Here is a 27,859-nt window from a genome sequence, read left to right on the forward strand (position 1 = left end):
CATGGGCAGCGATCGGAGGTCCTGAAGCGGGGGTGGACCCGGCGGGCCCGTGGACCTGAGGGGCAGGCACTCCGGCCCTCTCTCTCCGGCCCCCTGAAGGACCCAACTGCTCACCAGCGCCACCCCCCTCAAACCCACTCTCTTCTCTTCTCTTTCCCCAGGCCCTGGACTCACTAGTCCCTCTCTCATCCAGGTCTTGTCCCTGTCATTCCCTCTGCCCAGTCTTTACCTGGCTAACTCCTTCTCAGCCCCCAGGGACCACCTAGCGAGCCCTTCCTCTGGGAAGCCCCCTCTGCGAGCTGCCTCTTGTCTCTATTCCCGTAGTCCTCACTTGGCCTGCCCCAGTGGAGGGCTTCCCCCCAGTGCTGTCACCTCCTCCTTACTTGTCTCTCTCCCTAGAGTTTGAACCCCTGAGGTCAGGGCCCCGGGGCAGCTCTCAGTAAATAAATACCTGTCGAGGGGAGGAATGAGCGGTCCTTGCAATAAGCCCTGCTCATACATATGACAGGGATCTTAATAAGTGCTATATATTTTTGAGCACTTACTATGCATTAAGCATTGAATGTGGATAATCTCATACAAGCCTCAGAATAGGCCTGTGAGGCAGGTGCTATTATCATCATTTTAATGATGAGGAAACTGAGGGTGAAAGAAGCGGCACGTTCAAGGGCACATTGCCAGCAAGCCTTTCCATTTCATCCGGCTAACTCTAACCAAGGACAAAACAGTTTCCTGTGGCAAAAACTGGGAAGAGGATACCTGGGTTCAAAGCCTAGGTTTTGCTGCAATCTTGCTGTGAATCTCGAGCACTTTTCCTTTAGGGTCCCCCCACCCCCTTCTTTTTTTTTCTCCCAACTCAACTGCAAATGGAGGGGTCTGGGCAACTGCTAAGGTCTTTCCAGATGGGGCCTGTAGGGGGTCTGTGAGTCTATAGCACCCACTGTGGTTGGAAGCTGAAAAGAAAACTTAAGGATGTGAATGCTGATTCTAGCAAGATCCTGGACAACGTCCTCCAGCTGAGGCTGGGCCTGGGTCTAGGACATCCTGGGACCCCGGCACCCGGCACAGGCCCTCAGTCAACGTCAGCTGAATTGTTGTTAACTGTGGGGTCTGTTCCAAAGGTACGCGAGCTTTCTACGCCCTCCCAGCCCTCTCTGCCTCTGACCCTGCCCATCCGTTTCTGTTCTGGTTTCTGTTTCCTACGCTCTTGAAGTAAAAAATAGCCACCACGAGGAACCCGAGGTCGGGGGATTTTGGAATCCCCACGGCGGACACAGACAAAGGAAATGGACACTCCGGTCTTCCCAGGGGAAACGTTTTTTTCCAGTGAGCAATGCCATTCCTTTGACAGGTCAGAGGGAGCAAGTTCAGGGGTCTTTGCCCTGAGCATTTCACGGTGAGGGTCTTCACCAAACATTTCACACAAATTTTCCATCCTCACCACACTGGAGGCTGAGGAGAGCAGTATTTTTGGATCTCCTCTGTTTGTTTGTTTGTTTGTTTGGTTTCCTTTACTAGGAAAAAACACCTTTTATGTTCCTGGTAACACGCTCCCCATCTCCCCTTGCCCCAATCCAAACCCCAAAGCAAGAGAAAGAACACTGCAATATTTTGAGGAGGAGAAAAACATCTGAAAAGCCATCTATTTGTTTATTTATTTTTTCTGGACCATTTCTGAGAAGTTGTTTTCTTGTTTTTCAATGTACAAACACACTCATTTTACTCTTTTTTTTAAAATGTGAAAAGCCTTTCATCCCTGACCCTCTCCTCTGACTCTCTGGAGGCAGGGAGCCTGGATATGGATTTTTTTCTTCCTACGAGCGGAAGTTGAGGAAATTCAGAGAGGTAATTTTTTTTAATAAGGGGAGCACTGAACGAGGAGTCAGAACGACCAGACATAATTCCCAAAGAAGTGCTTGTACCTGGATTCAAACCTTAACATGCATGATTGAACCCAAATCTTATTCCCTACGTGACCTCGAGAAGTCATTCTACTTCTCTATTGGGGCAAGTGCCTTGCCTGACACATAGTGAGCACTCACTAAATAGGTGGTACCTAGTACTATGAGCACTTCCTCTCTGCCAGGTGCTTTGGCTGCATGAACTCAGTTAGTCCTATGAGATGTGTGTGCTGCGAGCCCCAGCTTAGAGATGAACAAACTGAGCTCAGCTGGTGGCAGAGCGGGGACTCGAACCCAGCTCTTTCTTACTCTGGGGTCCATGCTCTGACATCACGTCTGTACACCGAGTGAAATCTGTTCTCTTGAACCTGGTTGGTGGAGCCACTCTAGCAGGCCCACTGGTGCTTCAAGGTACAAACCTAAACCAGTTTTCAAAATTAGATCTTGGGGTCCCTGCATGGCCCCAGAAGGCCTTCTGAAGCATCCTAGAGGGTAGACATGATGCTGGATATTGCTTTCCTATACATCAAAAAGGGAAAATAGATTCCTTTAGCAAATGTATACAAATGTCCTGACATTCCACTTACAGTTCTTCTATGGAACCCACTGACAGCCCTTTTTTCCTTCTTTCTCTTTCCTTTTCACATGGAGCATTCCCTAAGCACTCATATACTCACCCATTAGATCCTAGCGTAGGCCTTGGAGACACGGAAGCCTCTGGAATTCATGGGGAGAGATAATGCTAATGCAGGGGAGAAGGGCTTTCCTAAAAGGGGACAGGGGAGGGAGTCCAGGGAGCAGGCCAACCTCCCTTGATCTGCTGACTGCCTGCCACCTTCCCAGAATGGAATTTCCAGAAGCACCTTCCAGCCGTCATGCTCACTGTTGTTTCCCCATCACCTAGCTCAAGATCTGGAGCCCAGAGGAAGGGCTCAGAAATGAACAAACGAACGAGTACGTATGTGCAGAAGTGGGGTTCACATCTGGTTGTCTCCCTGAGGAGGTGCAGAGACAGGTGGGTCAGGCTGGGGTCTCAGGAGACCTGGGGCTCCTAACAGGATGGCCCTGGGCTCCCCTGTGGTCTGAAGCTCCCAAGTCCCTCTCAGGAGGGTGGGGAAACTGGCTTCTCCAGCAAGTGGTCTGACTGGCACTAAGGCAAGTGTGAGAGGTCAGTCATTTTGCTCCCGGCCCTTCCATGTCTCTCCTGCAAAGGGGCTAATGCGGAACTTCAGATAAGCTGGCAGCCAGAGGGAAAGCGATTCCTGAGCTTGAATGGAGAGCTCTTTTCCGGGGTAGGGCTGGGTCTACAAATATAGATGCATCTCATCCCAAGGGATTTGAGTGAACTTTCTGAGGAGAGTTCAAGAGACTATCCATCCTGGACTCTCCCCGCCCACGTTCCTGACGGGAGGACCCTCCCTGGGCATGGGTGGGAATGCCTTCCTGGCATAGCCAGTGGAGACAAGCAGAGCTGTGCACCCGTGGTGTGACTGGGTCCCTGGGGAGCAGGACAGACACCAGGGACTGGAGGCCTGGCTGGCTCTTGTGGCCACCCAGCCATGTGCTTCCCATTAGCCGCCCACACCCTGGGGAGGGGGCAGCCGCAGGGCTCTCTCTCACGTGTCTTGGCCTTGGGTCAGCATCATCCCTCGGCTGTGGTTTGAGGCTAAGGTCACAGAAAGAGGGAGCTGAAGTGTGGGACTGGAGACGTGAAGTTGAGGAGAGAAGGGAGAACTATGAGGCCGGAGGGACACTGTTGGGAAAAAGTAGTGGGCGAGCCATGAGGTAGGGGTGAGGCAGGAAGGGGGGTTGTGGGGGGCCACGAGGACTGTGGGACCATGAGAGAAAAGGGACAAGTCATGGAGGAGAGAGGGGGATTGTGGGATTGAGAGAAGCACAAAGGGGGCGTGGTGGAGGGGGTTGGGTGAGGAGGATTGTGGGACTGTAAGAGAAAAGGGAGGAGTCATAGAGGAGAGAGGGGGATTGTGGGATTGGGAGAAGCTCAAAGGGGGCGTGGTGGAGGGGGTTGGGTGAGGAGGATTGTGGGAGCATGAGCGGAAAGGGAGGAGTCATGGAGGAGAGAAGGGGATTGTGGGATTTGGAGAAACTCAAAGGGGACGCAGTGGAGGGGTTGGGTGAGGAGGATTGCGGGAATGTGGGAGACACACGGGAGACGGTTTTTGAGGAGAGTAGTGGGTTGTAGGCCTGTGGGAGGCCTGGGGTTCAGGGACAGGTCATGGGAACAATTTCCTCTGCGAGTCTGTCTCTCTTACAGTTGTATCACCTCATGTTTCCCTCAGTTCACACCCTGGCATGACTATGTCCTGTTCCCTAACTTTTAATGCCCTGCCAGTGCTTGACCATCTTTCTTCTTCCTTGCCAGTCTGCAAATTCCGCGTCTGTCTCATTCGTGGTTGTATTCCCCACAACCATGCCTGGCCCAGGGGAGCTACTAAATATATGTTTGTTGAATGAAAAAATGATGGACTTTCTGAATGGCAACGAGGGGAGTGTGCCCATTTTACACAATTGGACATGAGGGAAGAAATTTAAGAGGCCCAGTTGAACAGAATGTTGCTGACTCTTGGCCTGATGTTTTTGTCCTACTCTTGGACCCACAGGTTGGGGAAAGTCACCAAACGTTGCCACCTTGCATTCCGGAGGCCCAGTTTAGAGCCCCCTGGCAGTTGTGGTGGCTCCAGGATGCCTGAAGGTTTTAGATGCAAGCCAGAGTGAGGATGAAGAGGTCGGTGGGGGCAGGCAGTGAGAAGCCTCCAGGCCTGGACCATGTGTGCCTAGGCCATGAGCTGGGACACAGCTGGCCACTGCTGGAGTTCACAGCTTGGATTCCCTCCACTTGGCATGTCTGCCTGGGAGCCGGACCAGGCTGGCAGGACCTATCCCTCCATCCTTACCTCGATGATGTAATCTCGGCCATCCTTGCTGTGGACAGCTTTGACAGCACAGATGTCCAGGCCGCCGAACATTTCTGAGCAGCTGTCCACCCACAACCTGTACCTGTAGTGATGGATAGACAGACAGTGAGCATAGGGTAGGGGTAGATGGGGAAGGGGAAGGGGAGGGAGGGAGAGGCAGAGACAAGGAAGGACACAGAGTAACACACACAGAAGAAAAAAAAAACAAGGAAAGGAACAGAGAGAAAATATGACACATACATACCAGACAGAGATGGAGAGAGACACACTGAAAGACTGAGACAAGAGGGAGACAGAGAGGCAGTGGGAGAGATGGAGAGACCTGGATAGTAAGAGAGAAAATAGAAGTGGAACAAACAAGGGAGCTAGGAAGGATGAGGGAGAGAAGGACTGAGAACTGAGAGACATCTTGTATACTCCCTCCCCTCTTCCCCCATTTCCGTCCCTCAGGAGTGGGGAGTCTCCATTAGGACCCATCCCAGACACCTGGCTGCCCCCACAGCCCTTTTCCCTTGGGAAAGCTGCTTGAAGGGCTCCAGAAGGCCCTCCCAGGCCACCCTCCCAGCCCCAGGACCCGGGCCAGACAAGAGCCAGCGGGGGACAAAGGGTGCTTTCTCCATCCAGCCTGGAGCGGGAAGGCAGGGGAGCCTGGCAGACTGCTCCCGCCTGGCCGGGGGGCCTGGCCCTCCGGACCCCGTGGCTTTTGTTCCCTTTCCAGCCACTTGATGGCTGCAAGGCCGGTTTGCTTTGCAGGGGAAAGATCTCAACGCTGGACTTTAACCCGGCAACAAGGGGGTGGTTGTCTCAGGAGAAATCTTCCCGGCCTGCACTTGGCTTCCTCTTTGGTAGCTGGATTTGGGAGTCACAGGGGACTTTGTGTCCCTGTTTTTCCTTCTCTGCCTGCTCTCCGGGGTCACACGGGGCACGCCTGCTCTGAGATCTATTTGTGTCTCTGAGCTTTTACAGCCTGGAATTAGGAGCCATCAGGCCTGAAGTGGTCTTATGACCAATTCTCTCATCTTATCCACCAATGCCGACTTGAGGTCTAGAGAAGGACAGCAACTTGCCGGAGTCACACAGCAAGACAGTAATAGAGCTGGGATTACCCAGACCCCCTGTTCCAGTCCAGGAGCATGTGAGATGATAGAAATAAAAGGAGGGTTGGAAACTCATACCCACGGAGCCCCTACGAGGTGCCAGCATCCTGCACGCAGCTTTACTCCTCATTTTCTCTAATCCCTGCAACTCTATCAAGAAGGTTTTGACCCATTTTACTGACGAGGAAACCGAGACTCAGAGCAGTTAATAAATGACTATGCCAGTTTTCAAACCCAGATCCTGTCTGATTCCAGAGTCCAAGAAAGCCACCCTTCCCCTTGTTCTGAAGGTATCATGGCCTGTTCTCTCTCAGCCCAGGAGACCAGGGGACTGGGTTCTTGTTATATTGACTTCCTGAATAATTTTGGGTGAGCCTCTGCCTCTTGTAGCCTCAGTTTCCTTATCTGTAAAATGGGAAGACCTAGATCTGAATCTGGGTGTGTATCAGAATCACCTGGAGAATTAAATGAACAAACTCACAAACAAAGCAGCCCGCTTTTTTGGGCCCCACTCTAGGTTACAATAATCTGCATAATTTTTAAAAATGTCCTGTGTGATTGTGATATGCAAACACATTTGGGATGAGCCCAGATCCCTGAAGCGCTAAGCCACACCCCCACCCCGGATTTTTCTTTGGCATTAGTGGCTAACTTGTGAGATACTCCAGCTTAGGGTCAGCTATAGGCTGAGCCGCACTCATAAATTAGGTTTATTTGTCATGGAAGACTGAAGCCGGGAACTAGGTCCAGGGGCAACTGCTTTCCAGTAGTTTTTTTCAAACCACAAACTCCTGTGGCACCTACTGGTTGTGCTGCCGTGGAGCACAGGCAATCCAGGGCCAAGGAAGGAGCTCCACGGTTGGAGCAGTGTAGGGAGGCTGGAGAACATGGAGCTCACTCTCCCCTCCAGCCAAGCCACAGTGTTATTTTTTAGCCCAGGGGTCATGTTACCTGGCACAGGTGAGCTGGGTGGAGGGTGTCAGGCCCAGGGTCTATTTACAGAACCCAAGGAATTGCAACAGACACTTTGCCGAAGATGTCACACAGCAAGAAAGTGGCAGGGCCACCAACTTTTGTTCATGCTGCTTCCTCAGCTTAGAGTCCCTCAACTGGAAGTTCCAGGAAGGCATAAACTATTTCCATTTTGTTTGCCACTCTATCCCCAGAGACTTTCTCAATAACTAGCTTCCAATTGGTGCTTGTCAAATAATTGACAAAGTAATGAAGGAATGAACAAACACCAGTGTCTCTCCATGCCTGCTCTTTCTTTAAGACTTGAATTTGGTGGTGCCTCCTTCAGGAAGCCTTCTTTGACTTCACTGCTCCCTAGTCTGTGTTGGATGCTCCTTCTCTGTGCCCAGGGCTCACTTACATCTGAACATTACCACATTGCACTCTAATTATTTCTTTATATCCTTCGTTTGTTGGAACCTGGAATGGCTGCTTGTCCTTTTAGCCACAGCGTCTAATTTCCCTTCCACTTAAGGCTTTCTCATATTCCTTGCCGTGAAATCTCTCAGTCATTGTTACTATAATGGCATGGTCCCACCTGGACCTCCAGGGGTGGAGATGTGCAATAGATCCATCCAATCAAAGGATGGCATCTACCTGGACCACAGTGATTGGTTCAGGGATGGGCACGTGACCTAAGTCAGGCCAGAGTGGAAGTGACTCAATTCTAGCATTGGTTGAAATGGTTGGGGAAGAGAAGCTTTCATTCTGCTGGACTTGACCGTCAGAGTATGTAGCCACAATGGGCCACCAGTGTGAGAGAGCCTGCAGGAATGAAGCCAACATAAAAGAAAGCTGAGCCAAGAGGTGGACAGAGGGCGAGTCCTAAAGTCCTAACTGAAGCTGTGTCTCTGGAGTTTTCAGTGATGTGAGCTAATAGATCCCCGTTTGTGTTCAAACCAATGGCCTTTGTGTTCCTAACACTTGCAACTGATACAGAATTCTCAGAGGGAAGGATTGAATCCTTTCACCCTGGCCTCTTTAATGCTCAGTATTTCATGGCGTATAGTAGACACTCAATAAATGTTTACTAAAAAGAACTTTCTGACCACAAAGCCCATTCTCTGTCCTCTTATACCAGTGAGGTCACTGGGCACGCAGGAAAGAATGTGTGTATTTCTGGTCCTAGGAGTAGGTACTGGCCCTTTTTCAGGTAAGGATGGCACACCCCATTGTTTAAAGGGGGACAGACCTGAGGGAGGGGGGCCTTAGCTTATATCCTTCGTTTGTTGGAGCCTGGAATGGAACTGTTAGCCAGCCACGTGCATGGAAAATCAGCCTCTCCATACTCATATTGAGATAGAAATAAGTCTAAGAGAGGAGAGGACTCTCCTGTACCTCTGGTGCTCTAATAAGGATGCTTCCATGCAGCTGTCAGGCTTCCTGCTCCCTCCCCAAAGTTAGCCGGGCAAGGCTGGAAAGACTCCTGATATGTATTCAAGACATCAGAGTTCTCCTCTCAACTCTGTTGGCTCTGGACAAGTTACTTGCACTCTCTCGACTTTCTTCTCCCATCTGTAAAATGGGGTTATTATAATGTTGACCTTGCACAGTTGCTATGGGAAGAAAAGGAGATCATATCTAGGAAAGTGGATGGTGAGGCACTGGACAGGGAATGAGGTGGCATTCCTTGCAGGGTTCCTTATTGTATCCCTCACCCCACCTTTCCATGGCTAGTGCTTCTCTCCGAACCTCCTTTGTCTCTTACCTCTCTGTCATGGCCACCTGCTCTAGCATGGCTGAGCCTGTGTTGGCCTTCCAGTTCCCAGAGATAGAAGTTCTCCTGTATCAGGGTAAAGAATACAACCAGAATATTAGAGATGCCTATTATTGATCTACTGTCCTTCTTTGCTTTGTCTGTTATGGGACTTAATTCAAATAGCTGGCTCCCATAATGGCACATATTCTTAGGTATATTCATTTTTCTGTTATGTCTCTTTTTCTCAGTCACCTTTGAAATAAAAAAAATTAAACAGCAACAACAAAGCCTAAACCATCATATGAAATCCCCCAAACTTTGCGTTGCTGTTGTTGAGAAGAACTTGGTCCTTGGTAATTCTGAAATTTTTTGAGGGCCCCAAAGTATAGGAAAAATGATCCATGGAGAGAAGTAAACTGGTTACTTTTACACAGGGAAGAGCTGAGAGGCCTTCTGGACTGTGCCTGCCTCACTGCCCTTCTCTTTTCCCCTGCCCTTTCTGCTCCAGCGACGACCAGCTTCATACCCGTGGCTCTTGTCTCTGATGAGGCCTCTACATGCATTCTTCTCTTTTCTCAATAAAGCTTTTGTCTCCATCTTTGCCTCCCTAGGTCCTACTCATGCTTCCAGTTTCACCTGAAATTTGGCTTCCTCACTGCCTTCCTTCCCCAACAAGAGAAAGGTACCTACATTGCACCTACACTAAGGTTTAGCAACACTCGTTTCACTTGTAATGACTGCTTTGAAGAGTCCCATCTTCCTTAATGGAGTGGCAGCCCCTGAGGCAGGAGATGTGTTTGACAAATCTCTGTACCGCCAGTGTCCAGCACATAATAAATGCCCAATAACAATCTACTGGGGTGTACTGGCATAGAATCCAGATACACTAAGGCCCAGTGACACATCTGGACTCAGCAAAGTCTGAACAAGTTTAAACAAAGTGGTAGAGGCAGTACTATTTGTTTTATGGGCAAGGGAAGGCATGCAGTTGAAATTAAAGAGTGAACCAGGTGAAAAGAACTGCCACAAAAACCTGTCCTATGAAAAGATAAAATAAAACCTATCTAAGGAGTGATGCTGAGAAGAGCAGGCAACCAGTAGGAGCCAACGGGTGTAGTGACGTTGATAAACTCCATGTCAGCTCAGTTTGCTTCAGATCAACTCAACTCAATTCAATGAGGCCACAACTCACTGGGTGCCCCTATGCCCTGGACACTTGACTAGTCTGAGTATGCAAAAATGACTATTCTCAGGCTGCGCACTACTTAGAAAGGTGGGTGAGCCAAAACCTAGAGTCAAGGCATGGTTGGGTTAGCAACATCCGTAAGGAGTGAAGAACTCTGGGGATGCAAAGAAGAAACTGCAGTAAATTAATGGAGCCAAGAATGTGGTCATTGAGATATACATTAAAAGACAGGTAGGGTTTGGCATGGTGAGATCTGATGCTGTAAGAGAAGGGAAGAGAGTGACTTGGGTCATACAGATGTGAGTTTGAATCTTGGTTCCAGTGTTTACTAGCTCTATAACCATGGGCAAGTGTCCTCACCTTTGAGTATTTCCTTATTTGGTAAAATGGGAATAACTATGGTACCCTCCTGATAAGATGTTGTGTGGATTAAAGGAAATATTCCCACAAATTTCTTAGCGCTTGGGTGCTATTATTGTTTTTTAGAAACTGGGGTCAAGAAGAGAAGACAATCCGAGGGACAGAAGTGGCAGGAGTACAAACCAGATTGCTTTTCTTCCAATAGATAATGGTAGTAAAACCTGATATTTAATCAGTGCTTTCTATGCCTGAGACATAGGTCTAAGGCCTTTAAAAGCATTGGCTCCTTTTACTCAGTCTCATAAAACCTAATAAGATGGGCATTATTATTATTATTATTATCTCCACTTGATAGACAAACAAACTGAGGCGTAAATCACTTGTTTGAGGCAAAAATTTGTAAGTGACAGAGGTAGGGCCCAAACCATATCTGACAAACTCCAAGCTCTGAAACATGGCAGAGCCCTTAGCCAATCTGGGGAAATGGATGGACCATCCTGAATGTGATGTAGCCACTGGAATGCAGGATGGAAGGTAGACTATGAGAAAGGAAACTTCTTATATTACAAATGTGTAACATAACCTCATTGAAGGAAGTGGGGGCAAAGGCGCTGACCTAAGTAAGTTTGGAAATGAGTGGAAACCATAAGACTAAAGACAAAAGGAACTGTACCTAAGAACAGAACTATGGTTGTTGAAGTGGTTCTCCAAGGGGTTACAGGCTAACACTTCTGTACTTGAAACTGTATTGAAATAGTTTCAGTATACTGGGATCGAACAAATAGGTAAATGGGTGGTGGATGGTGGGTAGTGAAAGCCAGGTTTCTCCTGTTGGAGGGGGAGATTTTAGATAAGCAAGGGTGCGGGGAGCTAAAAGGAACCATGTGACGATGGGTGAAAATTGGAGACATCAATATGAACTCCTTTTCAGCTTAAAATAGACATAAAGGGATGTATATAGAAATAATTATAGATAGGTTTGTATGCATGGGTTGGGCTAGCTATACACCTTTGCTGGCTCTGTCTGCTGAGGTCCAAGAAACGATGACATTCCAGCAGCAGCAAGCAGAAAGGCCTGAGAGCAGGGCAGGAAGTGGGCCACAGAGGAGGATGAAAGGTTGGGGTAGGGCGGACATTCTAAACTGAGGACTGACCCAAACCCCCCCTCTCTGGGGTCCAGGAAACGCTGTAACTAATGACAAATGGGAGCTGTCAAGCGGGAGAGGCTCAGCATAAAGAATGTGGCAATGAAGTAATCCTTGCAAGAAGGAACTGGGGCAAGGTACTGTCAATGTCAAGTGGAAACTCTAGCAATGAGCAAAGAAGGAAATGACATCATGACAGATGGTGGGGGCCTCAGGAATGCACTGAGGCTTCCATACTTGCATGTGGCATATCTCAGGTGGGGGAGGGGAGGAGACCGATATGATCACCCTGAGGGCATCAGAGAGCAGAGACAGCTCTGCTTTGGCTCATCATGGAAAAGGGTGATTGACAAGATAGGGCAGGAGTGTTCCTTGAGAATATTTCCTTGCACTATTTCCTTGTAGGCCATCTGCCTGAATTTTCTCCAGTTGCCCAGGCAATGGAACAGTTGAGCACCTGCAATTAAGATCTATATGGCCCACAAAGCCTAAAATATTGACACTATGGGCCTTTACAGAATAAGTTTGCTGACTCCTAGTCTAGGCAGTCCAAGAAGCGCCAAAGCAGCCATGGACAATATATAAATAGGCATGGTTGTATTCAATAAAACTTATTTCTAGAAGTAGGCAGTAGCTGGATTTGGCCTGTGGGCCAGCCTATGGCCTAGAACACAAGCTATACTGCATGGAAGCTCTTGGACAGAGAGACTTTCCCACTGCCCAGACAGCCATTGAAGTCCTCAAATATGGAACCACATGTACAGTCGCTGCACCATAAATGCTTGAGGACTGGGGTCTTGTTATTTTATGTGGAACCAACAACCACACTCCAAGATGAGAAACAGAGGGGCCTTGGAGCAGAGAGGACCTTACCAAAGAATGAGACCCCCCACCTGTTTAAGAATTCCCTCCTATCCTTATAACCATGGCTCAAGTGTAAGTCAGTTATTCCAACCATCTTGGGGTGGGGTGGGGTGGGGTGGGGTGAAATTTTTCTGTCTGGCATCCATTCCCTTTTCTTTAGTCACCACCCTTCCATCTCTACTGGGGAGCAGCCCTGTCCATTTTGCATACCACCTTGGTGGTACTTTCTGTATAGCATATGATGAAAGTTAGAATCATGAGTGCTGTCTCCATGGAATCAGAATTGTGAGCAGAGTGAGTCAAGCACTGAAAATGATTAGGGAGATTCACTTCCTAGTGGTAGGGCTGTGAAGATTGTCACAATCTTCTGGATAACCCAATTCCTGGGGCTTCCCTAGACCCTTGCTGGCTTGGCCTATTTTTTTTCTTCTATTTTTAAAGTTTCTAATCAACCACAGTCTTAATAAATTTTCGTAAAAACAAACATACAGGGCGGGCCGCGGTGGCTCAGCGGGCAAAGTGCTTGCCTGCTATGCCGGAGGACCTCGGTTCGATTCCCGGCCCCAGCCCATGTAACAAAAACGGAGAAACAGAATACAATAAAAACAAGAAAATGTTTAAAAATGTTTCCCTTTCTTCCTTCCTTCCTTCCTTCTATCCTTCCTTCCTTCTCTCTGTCTTTCCTTTAAAAAAAAAAAAAAAAAAAAAAAAAAAACAAACATACAAATGAAGCGTTAATTAGTCAGATTTGTGTTCTGTTGCCTGCAGCCAGAGAAATCTGATGTGACCTCCTAACTGGTCTTATTGGTTCTAGGGAAGCCCTTTTGCAGCCCACAGCCCTAGAGCCAATGTTTTATGAATACAGGTCAGATCATGGTGCTCAGAAGAGCACAGAAGGAAATCCAGACTCCTCAGCGTGACATTCGCGGGTCTCCTTGATTTAGCCCCAAATTTCCCTTTTGGTCTTGACTCCTGCAACATACACCCCTTGCATACTACAGTTACCCTCAACATGCCAAACATCTTTCTTCCTCTGGGAGAAACAGTCCTGGTTTGTGTCGAGAGATTTCTACCCAGGGATAAGATAAGCTGTAACAGAATAGTCACTCGCACTGATTGGAGCAAAAGGGCAGCAGAGGAAACACACACAGAGAGAATGATGATGAGCTCAGGGAGGTCACTGCTCTTGGAAGGAGATGATGAGCAGGGCTGGACATGCATCTCTTGTTCCCACTCCTCCCAGCTCCCCCAACCTCTGTCCCAGGGACTCACATGTAAGCCTTGTAGTTGGATCCGATTTTCTGGATGCGGATATCGTACTTGGAGTCAATGAAGGCCTCAGTGGTGGCGTAGGTTTTGGCCATCGCCACCACACTGGTGATGTCCTGGTAATCTCGCTGGTTTTCCACTTTGATCTGTGTGGCGGGACGAAGAGGGGTGAGTATGGCCAGCACTCACTGAACATCTCCCCAGTGCCGGGACCTCATGCTCGGCAAATAGAGATGAACAGGACATGACCCCTCACCTGGAGGGGGTCACCCTTCTAGCAGGTGAGACAGACTCAGCAGACAAATCATTCCCACACATTCTTTCCTGTCCAAGGTACAGAGGGGGAAGTGGTCTGGTCAAGGAAACCTTTCTGGAAGAAGTAAGGTCTGAACAGAGCTTTGAGTGTGTGTTTCTCAGATGGACCAAGGTGGGGTTGTCATTCCTGGAGAGGAGCAAGAACGTACAGAGCTGCAGGTGTGAGGCATCGCCCAGTGCAGTGGGGAAAGGCACGTGGTTCATGTTGGCCGAGGGGCCAGGAAGTGGGGGACGGCTGAAATGGAGGCAGCAGATCATGGAAGGCCTCAGATGCCGTGGTAAGGAGCCAGAATTTTAGTCTGAAAGTTCTAGAAAGCCACAACGGGGAGAAAGAGCAGTTTAAACAAGGGGGCCTGTGTTTTAGAAAAATCACTCAAGATGTTGTGTAGAGGGTTGAATGTAAGGAGGTGATATGGGAGATAGCTTGACCAGTTAGAAAGAAGGGTGTGTGTGTGTGTGTGTGTGTGTGTGTGTGGTGTGCATGTATATGGCGTATGTGGGGGGTATGTGGGAGATGTGTGTGTGTCATGTTTGTGAGTGTGTTTTTGTGGGTGCATGCAGTATGTGTGTGGGGGGTGTTTTCAGTGTGTGCATGCAGTGCATGTGTTGTGTGATGTTTGCATGTGTGTGGTGTGTTTGCCTGTGTGTGATGTGCTTGTGGTTTACGTGTATGGTGTGCACAGGCTGCTATATGTGAGTATGGTGTGTGCAGTGTGATGCATGTGTGTGTGAATGCGCGTGAGCTTGCACTGGACAAAGTTAGCTCTGCTGGAACAAAAGCCTGGGGGAGAAACTTGCATTATTTACTGGGCTGAGGCCAGGAACATGGGGCTGTACCCTGGGGTCAGAGAGAGGTCCCAGGAGAACTTCCAAGGCCAAGTACAGGGGACCAGGGCCAAAGCTCCATGATAGCAATCTTAAGACATAACAGGCTGACTCCAAGCGGCTGTGAACAGTTGGGCAGGCTGTCCCCTCCCATTGGCCATGGGGGCCCTGCTTGTCCAGCAGTGGCTCTCCCTCCCCGTCATGCTCACTCTAAGAGATGGCAGAGTTTTGGTGCTGGGCCGGAGTGGGGAGGGCAGAGCCCAGACTCCCTCTGGATGCTGGCAGCCTGCTGGGGAGGATCCTATAGGATGAGAGGGGTGGGACTGGCTCTCACCTCCTTAAATGCACATTCAAGGTGCAGTGCTGCTCTGACAACCCCATGGAAGGAAGCCCACGACAACGCCCATCCACATTTACACCCACCTCGCAGCATATAAACCATTTTCACAGCTCCCTGTGGGACCCAAAACAACCTTGAGAGGCGGGGGTGGGGCAGGACGGTGGCGGCATTTAACAAATGTCTATTATGCCCGTTTAACAAATGTGGAAACTGAGATTTCTTGACTTGGCTGAGGCTACATAGCAGCTCTGAGGCACAGAGCTGGGAATGAAACCCTGTGGCACATCTTTCACTTGAAACCATCTCAGGGTATCTCCTAATGCAAGCCTGCTCTTCCCTCCTAACGGGAACGGTAAACAACAATGTGGAGAGGAGCCCATGAGACTACAGCTGGCAAGCCTTTCTCTCTTCTCCATTCTCTGAAGGCACCAGCCTTTATCTCAGTGAAGACTCTGCGTTCCACTTTGCTGAGAAAATGAAGGTGACTGGCCAAGAGTTCCCTATTTTCCATCCCTTTCCAAACTCATCAGCGTTCCCACTTCCTCCTCCTAGCTGCAGTGGCAACAGTGTGCCTCCACCCGCCCGAGGCTGGACCTCCAATTGTTCTAGATCCTCTAAAGCTCCAACTGCTGGCTGTTCCCCAAATCCCATTCTCCCTTCTTTCCTTAATAATAGAATTGCTAAGTTTTAGCTGGTTGCCTGGTCTCTCAGCTAAACATTACTTTGTTCCAGTCTTTCTTTCAGCTAGATATGACCGAGTCTCCCAGTTTTGGCTGATGAAAACGGCAGTGAATGTGATGCGAACAACTTTTGGGTGTTGTCCTTAAGAGGAAAGATTCCTTTCCCTTTCCCTTCTTCCCACTGGCTGGGATGTGGGCTGATGGTGGGAGCTGGAGCAGCCTTCTGGACCACCAGACGGCAGCCATATGTGGAAGATGGCCGAATAATGAGATGAACACACTGGTACCCCATCTGCCTTTGGCTGTGTGTGCTCAGTCTCTTACATGAGAAACACATTTTTTCATCATGTTTTTATTTTTTGCATTTGCATTTACATTATTAAGTGAAATCATCATATAGTTTTCTTGCATTGATCTTATTTGGTTTTGGAATCCCTATATATTCGCTTCAAAAAATTACTGGGAAGCTTTGGCTATTTTTCTATTTTCTAAAGTCACTTTTCTAAGAGAAGATTTTATGTTTCTTGAAATTTGGAGGCACTCGATTGTAGAATCAGCCAAACCTGAGCATTTTTGAAAGAGTGATCTTTGTTTATTTTTAATTTTTTAAAACTTTTAAAATTATATAATACACCATATATACAAAGCAAAGAAAGGAAAAAGAAATAATTTTCAAAGCACACTTGAACAAATAGTTATAGAACGGATCTCAGAGTTTGTCATGGGCTACCATACCATCATCTCAGATTCTTCCTTCTTGTTGCTCCAGAACACTGGAGACTAGAAGGGATATTAATATGCAGCAATCACATTCATTTGTAAAATCCAATTTTCTCTGTTATAGCTCCTTCTCCTTTAATCCTTCTCCCAGTCTACAGGGATCTTTGGGCAATGCCCAACCTGACTTTTTTGTGTTGAGAAGGGGTGTCCACACTAAATGATAGGGGGATGTAATTGATTAATAATCCTGTAGAGACTGGTTCCTCTGGGTTTTAGGATTTATCTGTCCTAGGAACCCTCTGGGGATTGTATGTTCTAGGAAGGCAAACCTAGTGCAGAAAACCCTTACAGTGTTTCAGTTTGAGCCCTGGGTCTTTTTAAGAGTCAATAAGAGTGATGTTAATTGGGGTTTAGCAAACCATGGCAATTAGCACCATCTAACGAAGCTTGCATAAGAGCAGCCTTCAGAACAGCCTCTTGACTCCATTTAATCTCTCTTGGCCACTAATGCCTTGTTTTATTACACTTCTTGGTCAGGAAGGCATTGTAGCTCTCACGGTGCCAGAGCCAGACTTATCCTCAGGAGACATGCTCCACATTATCAGGGAAATTTTCACCCCTGAATGGCTTGTACCATGTAGAGGAGAGGGCAATGATTTTCTCTGAAGAGTTGGGCTTACAGAGAGAGAGAGAGGCCACATCTGAGCAACAAAAAGTCTTCCTGGAAGCAACTCTTAGGCCTCGTTATGAGTAGTCTTAACTTTTCCCCTAAGAAATAAATTCCACAGGAGCAAAACTCAAAATCAATTTCCTTAGGGGTCCTCAATGGTTGAGAGAGGGTACCTGGGGGTTCCCAGATGGAAGAGTTTAATAGTTCCATATATATATATATATATATATATATATATATATTTTTTTTTTTTTTAGGAACAAATTTTAATCTTGCTTAAGCCACTGTTATTTGGTCTTTGTTACAGCAGCCAAACATAATTCTGCCTAATATTTTTAGTCTCTTTCTCCTCACTGATCCTTTATCCCCCAGATCAGAATGATCACAATCCACCATTCTCCTCAAGAATTTCCTGCTTTCCAATCTCTAACTTACTCACCTATCTCTCTGTCTCTGCTGGATGTCTCTGCATCCTCATTTCAACTCATTCCCAAACCCAGTCTCTTCCAACTTCCTTCATCATGACTCCACTGAATCTGATTTGGCAATAGAGCTCCTTTGGTCCTCGTCCTGCTTTTGCTGCCTGTAGCATGGGTGAACTTGTTGAGACTTGGTCTCCACACCACTATTCTCTCTTGGTTCTCCTCCCAACTTTCTGGCAACTTTTTCGCAGTCTATACTGTCTTCAAAGGTCAGAGTGCCCTGGGGTTTCCTTGTCAGCCAGTATATGGGATGAGGTAGAGGAATTGGAGTTACTGGAATGAAAGAGTAGGGGTGAGAGCTTGTCTCACTCAGGTTTTCACTGGGTAGCTCTGGAAGCACCTAAAATGTCTTCTGTGCCTCAATTCCCTAGACAGTAGGCTATCTCAGAGATGGCTAGTTGTCCACCAACATCCATTCTCCTCTGCTATAGTCTTGAAATACCCCAAACTGGGTGGCTCATAATTATGCAGGTTGTGCATTACTTCCCTTCTCTTGACAGCTATGTACAGTCATGTGACCACATTTTGGTCAATGGGATGTGAGCAGCAGTGGGGTAAGAACTTCCAAATCAGCTGTTAAAGGGAAGGGGAGGCTTTTCACGTCCCCCTTTCTTCTTCCTGCTGGCTGGAATGTGGGTCTGGCAGTGAAATGTCTTTGACCTTGCGACTGAGGGCAACATCTCAGGGATGGAAGGAGCCTGGGTAAGAGAAACTGAGGAGATTCCCCCATCTCCAACCCTGGGCTGCTTATGCCCTGATGGTCATGTGTGAGAGAGAAAGTCTCAGCTTATTTAAGCTCATTTTAGCTCTTCGTTAAAACAGCCAAACTTACCCAAATGTCATACAGACCCTAATTAAATATTTGTCGAATGCACCATACGTGCACACATTCATTCACAGGGTAGACAAATGAGCAAAGAGAGAAAGTAGAGTTGTAGTGGTTTAATTACTTAATCAAGTTTCAGCCAGCCCAACCTCACTTTGTGACCCCCTCCTCTCCTACCTTAGTGCAGGTGGTTTTGTGTGTGTGCAGAATACACACAACTTACATGGATCCTTTTGAGGGCCTGGGAGGGGCCCTGGCCAAATGTTTCTGGACATTTTCTACTTTTTTCCTCACAGAGGTCCTCCCCTGGTGTATAAAGTAGGGCCCCACAAAACCCAGAGCCACGCCTGGCTCCACCCATGTCTGTCTCCCTGTTAGACCATGAGCTTCTTGAAGACAGAAAACAAGTCTCATTTGCAATTGTCATACCTGCGCCTGGCATGTTGTATATGCACAAAATGTGTGTGCTGGATTGAGTTTAAGAAGGCTGGATAAAAGGCCTGCTGGTAACCTGGGATGGGTGCAGGGGAATGGAAGTAAAAATAAAGGATGTCAGAAAAGGACGAAAGAAGATGTGTTTCAGGGATCCTTCTTTTGGAAGGTGAATTTTTAAGTAGACCTTTGGGCTGTATTCTATACTGTCAGACATTACCAGCTTCTATTATGGGCCCTGGAGATCTGATAAAGTCAGAGCTGTGGGTGGGTGGGTGCTGGATGGAACGCAGGCCAGCAAGGGCAGGCAGGGTGACAGGGCATTAAGGACGGACAGCTTGTGGTTATGGCGAAAAGGCTGCTGGCTCGGGGAGGGAGTCTTGGCACTGTGCTTTATTTATTGGCTGGAAACCCCTTCGAGGGTTCACAAAGACAGGCTGAAAACAGGAAGCCCTAAATGAGCTGTGAGTCAAGATTACCCATTTGCTGCCCTGGGGAGTGCTGATGGGGCCATCGTGAACTCCCTGACCCCACAGGCTCATGCCGGCAGACTCTTGCCGCCTCTTCCCTCTTCTCTCTTCTCTTGTCTCCCCTCGCCCTTCTTTTCCTCCTTTCTCACTCTCACCTCCTCTTCCTCTCCTTTTCCCCCTTTTCCATCTTTCCTCTCTCTCACACTTCTCTGCCTTCTGTCTTATCCTTCCCCCCTCACTTTTAAAGCCATCTCTCCATCTTTCTTCTCTTTCCTTCTTCATTTGTCTTGTGTAGCTCCATTCCTCTCTTGCCTTCTCCAATCTTTCCCTTTCACTTCCTTTTCTCCTTCAATTTTTCTTGTCCTTTCTCCGGTGTTGACTTTCTCTGTTCTATGTCTTCTTCATCCCACCCTTTCTGCTATCCTACCTCCTTCCCCTCACAATGTCTTCTTTATGTTTCCTACACTTCTCTCTCTTCCTGCTTTTTACATTTCCTTACCTCCCTTGTGGGTGTGTGTGCACCTGTGTTCTTTCGAGTGTGATCAAGGAGAGAGAGTGGAAACAGAGCGGAAGGAGGAGTAGTGAAACTAGAGGATACAACTGTATCTTGTATTCTGAATAGAATTCACCTCAGAGGTCTTCTACTCTCAATTCCAACCTGGGACAGGAAAGTCATCTTCTGTATCCTTGGTAGGTTGTCCACTATTTGCTTGAACATCTTCAATAACGGGGAGCTCACTATCTGGACAAGGCAGTTCATTCCTCTTCTGGAATCCTCTAACTTGTGCTACTGTGGATTACACCAAGAATGAATGAATAATGATCAAATGGCCCCAGTTATTGATCACACAGGGTGGAGTCTCAGCCCTCTGCTTTGTGTCCACTCTTCAACCACTTGAAATAGAGCCTTGATCCAGGTATGCCTCAGTCACTCTCTTTTTTAACCCACTCCTAATATGACCGAGTTCTAGACCCTTTACTGCCTTGAAATATTCTCATTTGGCAATCTCTCTCATGAGCTTTGATGCTTAGAATTAGACATCATATTCCAGATGTGGTTTCACCAGTGATGATTGGCTAAGACTGGAATACATGGATTCCGGCAGGGTCTTTGCATTTGTTGTTCCTTGCTTGCCTGGCTAACCCCTCACTTTTTCAGGTTCCGCTCCAGCATCCCCTTCATAGAGTTAACTTCCCCACCCACCAAGGGTGAGGTTGCTGCTCCCATGCCAGCACTCCCCTTCCACCTTAATCCGCTTTGTTTTACCCCATTGCACTGCACCACCTGATCTGTTATCTGTTTATTGGTTTATCATCTTTCTTCCCTACCACCCTACTGGAATGTAAGCTCCACAAGGACATTGCTATATTTCAAGCATCTATAAGAGCACTTGGGGAAAAAAAAAACAAGTGCTCAAGAAATGTGTTTAATGAGTGAATAAATATATATAAATATTTACATATATGTATTGAGTGTCTATTATATCCAGATGATTACTGATAGTTTTCTACAGACACTGTGATGGAGGCTGAGGATACAAGAGGGAACAAGAGATTTATGATGCTTAGCCAAGTGCAGCTTAGAGCCTATTAATTATCTTGCTTCTGCTAATGTAGCTTAATAGGATATTAACTTTTCTGTGATCTATATGGAGCTTGTCCTAAAGTAATACCTCTAGGTCTTTTTTAAACACACAATCCTGATAACCCACATCTCCCCGAGCTTGGACTTGAGTGGTTGATGTTTTTAAATCTCACGGCAGGACTTTACATTTGCTCTTGCTATGTTCAGCTTTTGTGTTTTCATCTACCGTTCCATCTTCCAATACTGGTTCTGCAATCTAACCCATTAACTATCCCTGTTGTTCTACAGTCTAACCCATTAACTATCCCTGCCTATAGATGCCAATCATGAGATAGGTGTACACTTCCTGTACCTAATTCCAGCTGCTTGACCTTACTTAAGTTACTTGACTTCTCTGAGTCTCAGTTTCTTCATCTGTTGACTGTGATAACAACTACCATGCAGGATTAGTATGATAATTAAATGGAATTAAATGAATGTTCCCTTCAGTAGGATAATTACTGGATCTCTCTGATAGTGATACACTGAGCCATCAAGCAACACCTTTTTACACAATTACTTACACAATCACTCAGCCATGAATCTACCTCCTGTGTCACCACTGAATTCCATGTCTACTCTGTTGTCTTGTGGGATATCATAAGGTTTACCAAGCTCTTTGCAAAGTTTCTGGGACATATTAGAACTTCTTTAAATATTTATGAACAAAGCAAATGACTTGGTTAAATGGCCATTCACTTGATGATCAGATAGTACTAATTAATTAATTAATTAATTAATCTATCAATTCCATAAATAGCGGGCTCCTTTTAGGTGCCAGAGTTTAGGTTGCCAAGACCGTTGGGGAAAGGTTGATGGGGAGCTTTATAATGTGTGGATCAGGTGAACACCTGAACTCCAGCTCATACAGACCTACCTGATTGCACGTCGAGAAGTGAACCATGGGACGCACACACCACCATCCATAAAGGCTTCTTGCCAAAACCCAGAACCTGAATAGGATCAAATCTCTCTATCTACCTACTAGTTCCCGGGGAAGTACAGGGGATAAGGGAGCATCATCGTGCTGTAATCAACCAAATTCAGGACAAATTCTAATTGTCCCTGTAGGACAATTCTACAGGGAAAATGACCTGCCTCTCCCTTTTCCCCCAAAAAGTAAATGGCAAGGAAAACAAACAAACAAATGGAGGGGAACTGTATTAGATAAAAAAAAAAAACTTGTCAGACCAACCAGGTGACATATGTAGGTCTTGATTGGATATCAATGAGAACAAATTAATTAGCACATTAGTGAACACTGATTACATATTAGATGATATTAAGAAATTCCTGTTAATTTTTTAGGTGTAATAGTGGTGCTTGGCAATGTTAAAGAAAGAAAAGAAGCCCTTATGTATTAGGAATACATATTGAAATATTTACAGATGAAATTGTGTGATATCTGGGATTTACTTTAAAATAAGCCAGTGATTCATAGAAATCGATAGTAGATTGGTGATTGTCCCTACTGAGGGTAAGGAAGAATAGGCAATGACTGCTGATGGGTACAGAGTTTCCTTTTGGGGTGATGAAAATGTTGGAATTGTATAGTGGTGATGATTGTACAATCTTGTGAATATACTAAAAAAACACTGAAATGGGCACTTGAAAAAGGGTGAATGTTATGCTGTGTGAATTGTATATCAATTTTTTAGAAATGAAAAAAAGCCAGTGGTGGGGGAAATGCAGAGATGTATACAGAGCAAAATTGTCAGTGGCTAATGTTGAAGCTGGGTGACGGCCATGAGGTGCCAGTTTACTATTTTCTCTTCTTTTGTGTATATTTGAAAATTTCCATAATAAAAGGTAAAAAAGAAAGTAGAACTCACAAGAGAGAGACAAATAAGCTTGATGTTATAAAATTGTGCTTAGAGAGAGACGAAATGTGTATGATAATGTCGTTCCCACCAGCTATGGGTGAAACATGTTTTTGGGGCCCGTTGTAGAAAAGGAAACTTTGTCCAGTGATACAGCTCAGTCTCCTTAAGAGGAAAAGCAACCAGGTGCCTAGGAGAATTACAACCATTCTTGGAACAAAAATCAGCATGACATTCTCCTGGGCTCTTACAGTAGTGTCCTATTGTAGAGGACACTGTGACATGCAACAAATGTCAGCCTCAATAATGCTCTCTGATGATTAAATGTTTCTTTTACTGACCTTAGTGTAGGCCTCATGTACTCAAGTTACCACCTTAAAGCAGGACTTGAACAAAGTGGTTCGCAGATGGCCCAGAAAATGCATTAATGCAATCCAATGATCAGTTTGATCTATTCCTTATAAAGTTTTTTTTTTAATGGACATAACATGGACCAAAATGTTAAAGATATAAAGAGTAGTATGGGGGAAAAGAAATCTCTTTCTCTAAACCCCAAGCCTCTTGGTGATAAGCTTTCCTTGTCTCTTACAGAAATGGTCTATGAATGTAATAATTTAAGAGGCTATAAAATGGGTCTCTCTCTGTCTCAGTTGTAGTAGAGGCAAGAGATAAAGGTGCCACCTCCCAAAGTGATCTGTGATGGAGTCCACTAATGCCAAGAACCAGAGGAATCACCCAGATTGATACAACAGAGTCTGGCTGCTAGTGATTAGATAAGATTTTGAATGATGGTTTCTTTGGACAAAGATGTACCAACCTACTCCTTTCTCTCCTCAAGGGGTCCAGTGGGATACTCAGTAAGGCTGATGCGTTCCTAGTAGTGAGGCAGGCAGCGCACTTGTGTTGATCCCTCCCAGGCTATCTGCAGGTGAGCTTCCCGGCCTTTGGGACTGGCCCCCACTTCGGATTAGTCCAGGTGAGGAACGTGAGTGCTCCCTGTAGAGCATGGGTGGCTGTGTGGGAGAGAGGCCAGTCTCTGGCTATTTAAAATCCCACGCACAGGGGGCAGAGGCTAAAGGAAGCTGCACTGCCCGCTGCTGCCGCTGTCCTGGTCCAATCCCCTATGGCCCTCACTGCGTCACTGTGGTCCATCTACTTTTAAAATTCCAAGTGCCCAGGTCCACCCTCAGACCAATTCCATCAGAATCTCTTAGGGGTGGACCAAGGCATCAGCATTCTTTGAAGCTCCCCAGGAAAATACTAGTGTGCTGCAAGACCTGACTCCTGCTCCGCTCTCTTCTGCATGTAGCTCCAGCCTCGCTGACCTTCTTTTTAAATTCTTGAACAAGCCAAACTTGCTCCTTTGCACTTGCTGCTCCCTCTGCTTGGAGCAATTTCCCAGAATATCTTCACATAGTCAGTTTCTTCAGGTCTCAACTCAAGAAGGCTCCTCACTAGAGGCTTTTCTACCTATTTGATGTGAAGTATCTACTCCTTTCTGTCTCCTCTGGGAAGTCTCTACCGAGTTGCCCTGGTTTATTTATTCTTCTTACCACCTTGACTAAATTAAATTACTTGTCTGTTAAATTTATTTATTGTCCCTCTCCTCCACTAAACTGTAAGCCACATATGGCCAGGGTCTTCATATATTTTACTAGGGAAGCAATATAACAGAGCATTTAAGAACACAAGCTCAAATCTCAGCTCCAGCATTTGTTAGCTGTGTGACTTTGGACAAGTTACTTAGCCTGTCTGTGTCTTACTTTCTCATCAGCAAAATATGGATAACTTGTTGGGCTGTTGCTGAACTTTGAATTATTCTTGAGCATTTAGTAAGATGTTACATGTAAATGGCAGAAGAGTGCTTGGCTCATCACGAACACTCAATAAATGTTAACTGTTATTATTACTCCTGAAGAGTGTCTGATTCATTGCAGACACTCAACAAATGTTAGTTATTCTTATTATTCCCTCTTATACCCTTAACACTCAGTATACTGCTCAGTACCCAGTAGGTACTCAGTAAATATTCATTCAGAGAATGAATGAAGGGGCCAGTCCTGGGAACAGCTGCTGGAAGAGAATCTAGGCAGACAGAATCGGAGGCACTAGAGCCCTGAGGCCAGTGTTGCCTGTTGCAAAGAGACTCATGAGGCTAACAGAAAAACTGAGCCTTAACATCCAGTGGAAGCTGAAGTGCTCTTAGGGATTCATCCCCTAAGAGAAGGCAGTCCCATCTCTCCTTAGAAGTGAACCCAGAGAAGGGGGCTGAGGTCATTTTCAGAAAACGGGTTTGACTCAGTCCCAATTCAGAGACAAACGAACAACTCAAGTTCATTGCCATCATCCAACAGCCTGAAAAATGTTCAAGGCAAGTGTGACTGGGAGCTCCCCTTGGCCAAACCCTTCAGTCAAGTCTCCATGGGGAGCCCAGCTCGGAGAATGCTCCTTCCTGGTGACATGGCCAATACCAACTGGTTTTGTAAAAATGAAGATAACTGCATGAGGTAATTTACTGAACCAGGCTATTTGCAAATCAGTTAAAAGTTGGGAGAATATCTACCAAGAATAATAACCGCTGTTCGTGTGTGTTCTTTCTGCCTGGTAATAATTAGCTGGGAGGGCTAGCTGGATGTTCAAGTCATTCCTAGCTTGAGATAATAAAACCATAACCTGGGCATACGAATGGATGCTTTTCTGTTTTTCTAACAGGGATGCATGCATCTGGCTCATTCCACAGTGGGATTGGCTCATTAAGAAACTAGTTAGAAGGAAGTAGAGAGCAACAGGTCTAATCTCTGTTTTACTGCCCAGTAAATTTTTAACCAGTCTTCCGGCTTCTGCACTCTGAAGAGAGGATGACATTTATTAATGTTGGGCCATTCTCACAGACTTGAGCTCAGAAGCAATTCCTGAGTGCAACATCAAAGGTTTAGTTGAGGTAGATGGCAGTATTTAGGCTCTAACTACTTAGTAACTGGAAAAAAAATACATGTAAAACTGGAAGAAAAAATTAACATTTTGATTTTATTCTAAAACCTTAGAAGCCGTTTGGACATCATCATCGCCGTTTCCTGTTCCATGGTGATATATCCCCGCGGGTCTCACTATTTTACCAACCACCAGGGAAAACACAGCTTTGCAAACATATGACATCCTTGAAAGGGACGTATTGTGGTCTGATGTTGAAACTGTGAGCTTCTTTAGCTGTAATCTGCGTGGTGTCTGAGAGATGTCGAGAATTGCCATGCACTGTGGTGTCCCTGTGAGTGTGCCTTGACGCAGAGTTTGGGAACCGTGGGCTTAACGTTGCAACATCTGCAGTTTTCCTTGGCAAAAAGTCAGCCTGTTCCTCATTGGAAACCTAGGCCTGAGAAGCCAGGGTTTCTCATGTTCCCTTACTCAATAAACGAATCTATACTTTAAACCGGAACTGGTCGGCACTTAAGGATAATGAAAAGGATGTTACATTTTTTGAGACTCTAGCCAAGATTGATTCATTGGGACCATGTTCTTAGTACAGGTGTGCGGGTTAGAGAGGGTAAGCTCCGCTGTTTAAGATCATCCTTAAATATCTCTGAAAATAAAACTTTGGCCAAGTGTACTGTATTAAAAAAGAAAACTGGGCAGGCCACAGTGGCTCAGCAGGTAGGGTTCTCGCCTGTCATGCCAGAGACCTGGATTCGACTCCCAGTGCTTGCCCATGCAAAAGAAAAAAAAAAGAAAGAAAGCTAAGGCACATCCCTGTCACTGAGGAGTTCATGGTCTATGGGTGACATGGATGAGCAGACAATTCCAGACCAGGAGGCTGTGGGCGAGCTGCACAGGGGCCCTGAACTGCACCCGGGTGGAGGGAAGGCAGGCGAAGTTTTCCCACATGAGGTGTGGCTTCCACCCCAATAGCCTTTATTATGATGGGGCAGAGAAGGATGGATTTAACCCCCCCACCCAGCTCTTCTTCTCTCTTTAATTGTGAAATAACAATCACAGTGGGCATTGGCATAAGGCTTTAATATTTCAATATTTTCAAACCCATTCTTTTAAGCAATCTTAGCTATTTTTTTTTAATGGAGCTCTAACTATGTGCCTGGAATTGAACTACACACTCTCTGTGTATTATCTCATTTAGTCTTCAAATGCTGTGGGCTTCTGGCCATGAGGCAGCTGGACAAACCCTGTCTCTGTCAACAACTATAAAACTGGACAAAATGTCTGAGGAGACTATTTTGAGAGGGTGGAAATAGGCAGTGCAATCCTGTGACCCTTGAGAGAAGGGCAATTCAGGGAGTGAGTCCCACATTTGCTTGGCATCCGACTAGTGTTGCACGATCTCCACCTTTTACAGCTTCGGCTCGTACCACTCTACCCTTGCCCATGACACTCCAATATAACTGGTCTCCTGGCACTTCCTAAGCAACCGAAGCCCTTGTCTATGTCTGTGCTTTTGCAGATACTGTTTACCCTGTCTGGAAGTTTCTTCCTTCTCATCCCTTGTATGCGTAGCTTATTCTCAAACTTCATAACTTTGCTTAAAGTTTTCTCTGATGCACCGCCATGTTCTTCTCTCTATTAACAACCTGATCCTCTCCTGCCTAGTACTTAGTAGACTTCTAATTATGCATTGATTTGCTCACTTATACATTATTTGCTTCTTCATGAATTCTAGACCATGAGTTCTTTGAGGTAGAGAGAGTATCTATATATACAGTGCCCAGCACAGCACTGGGGTATAGCAGGTGCTCAGGAAAGAGCTGTGGAAGGAAAGGAGGGAGGGAGAAAGGAAGGAAAGAAGGAAGGAAGGAAGGAAAGAAGGAAGGAAGGATTCCTTTGATTGACTCCTTCCCTCCTTGGGGCAGGAGGGAGCATGGGGAGTTAGAACAGTGAAGAGAATGTTCTTGAAGCCCAGAGGTCTTGTCAGAGCCTTCCTCTGTGAAGGATCTGGGGACTGAAGAAGATGAACATCTACTCAGTAAATCTTCCCAGGAATCTTGTGGGGGAGAGGCTTTCACAGATGAGGTCAGGGAAGTGAAGGACTTGCTGCTACGTGGAGGGTGGGGGCTCACATCCAAGCCTGGCTAAACTAGAACTCCAGGATCTGTCCATGATGCTGCCTTGGTTTGAAAGCAGAAGGTGGAGGAAACTTTTCTCGAATCCTTTCCTTTGTCCTCCTCCACTTATCTTGGACTG

The 27,859-nt window shown here is 46.4% G+C and overlaps 1 protein-coding gene across 1 annotated transcript in view; it reads right to left on the reverse strand.

Moving 5' to 3' along the window:
* The window catches only part of SYN3 (synapsin III), a 437,285-nt gene that overhangs the window by 8,906 nt on the left and 400,520 nt on the right, over window positions 1–27,859 (reverse strand). The window contains exons 7-9 of the mRNA XM_077168643.1: window positions 13,472–13,614; window positions 8,654–8,728; window positions 4,817–4,919 (exon numbers count right to left, since the gene is read on the reverse strand). Of these exons, the coding sequence (XP_077024758.1) occupies window positions 4,817–4,919; window positions 8,654–8,728; window positions 13,472–13,614 (321 nt within the window). The remainder of the gene's footprint in view (window positions 1–4,816; window positions 4,920–8,653; window positions 8,729–13,471; window positions 13,615–27,859) is intronic.

The sequence above is a fragment of the Tamandua tetradactyla genome, chromosome 7 (assembly GCF_023851605.1).
Source record: "Tamandua tetradactyla isolate mTamTet1 chromosome 7, mTamTet1.pri, whole genome shotgun sequence".
NCBI lineage: Eukaryota > Metazoa > Chordata > Mammalia > Pilosa > Myrmecophagidae > Tamandua > Tamandua tetradactyla.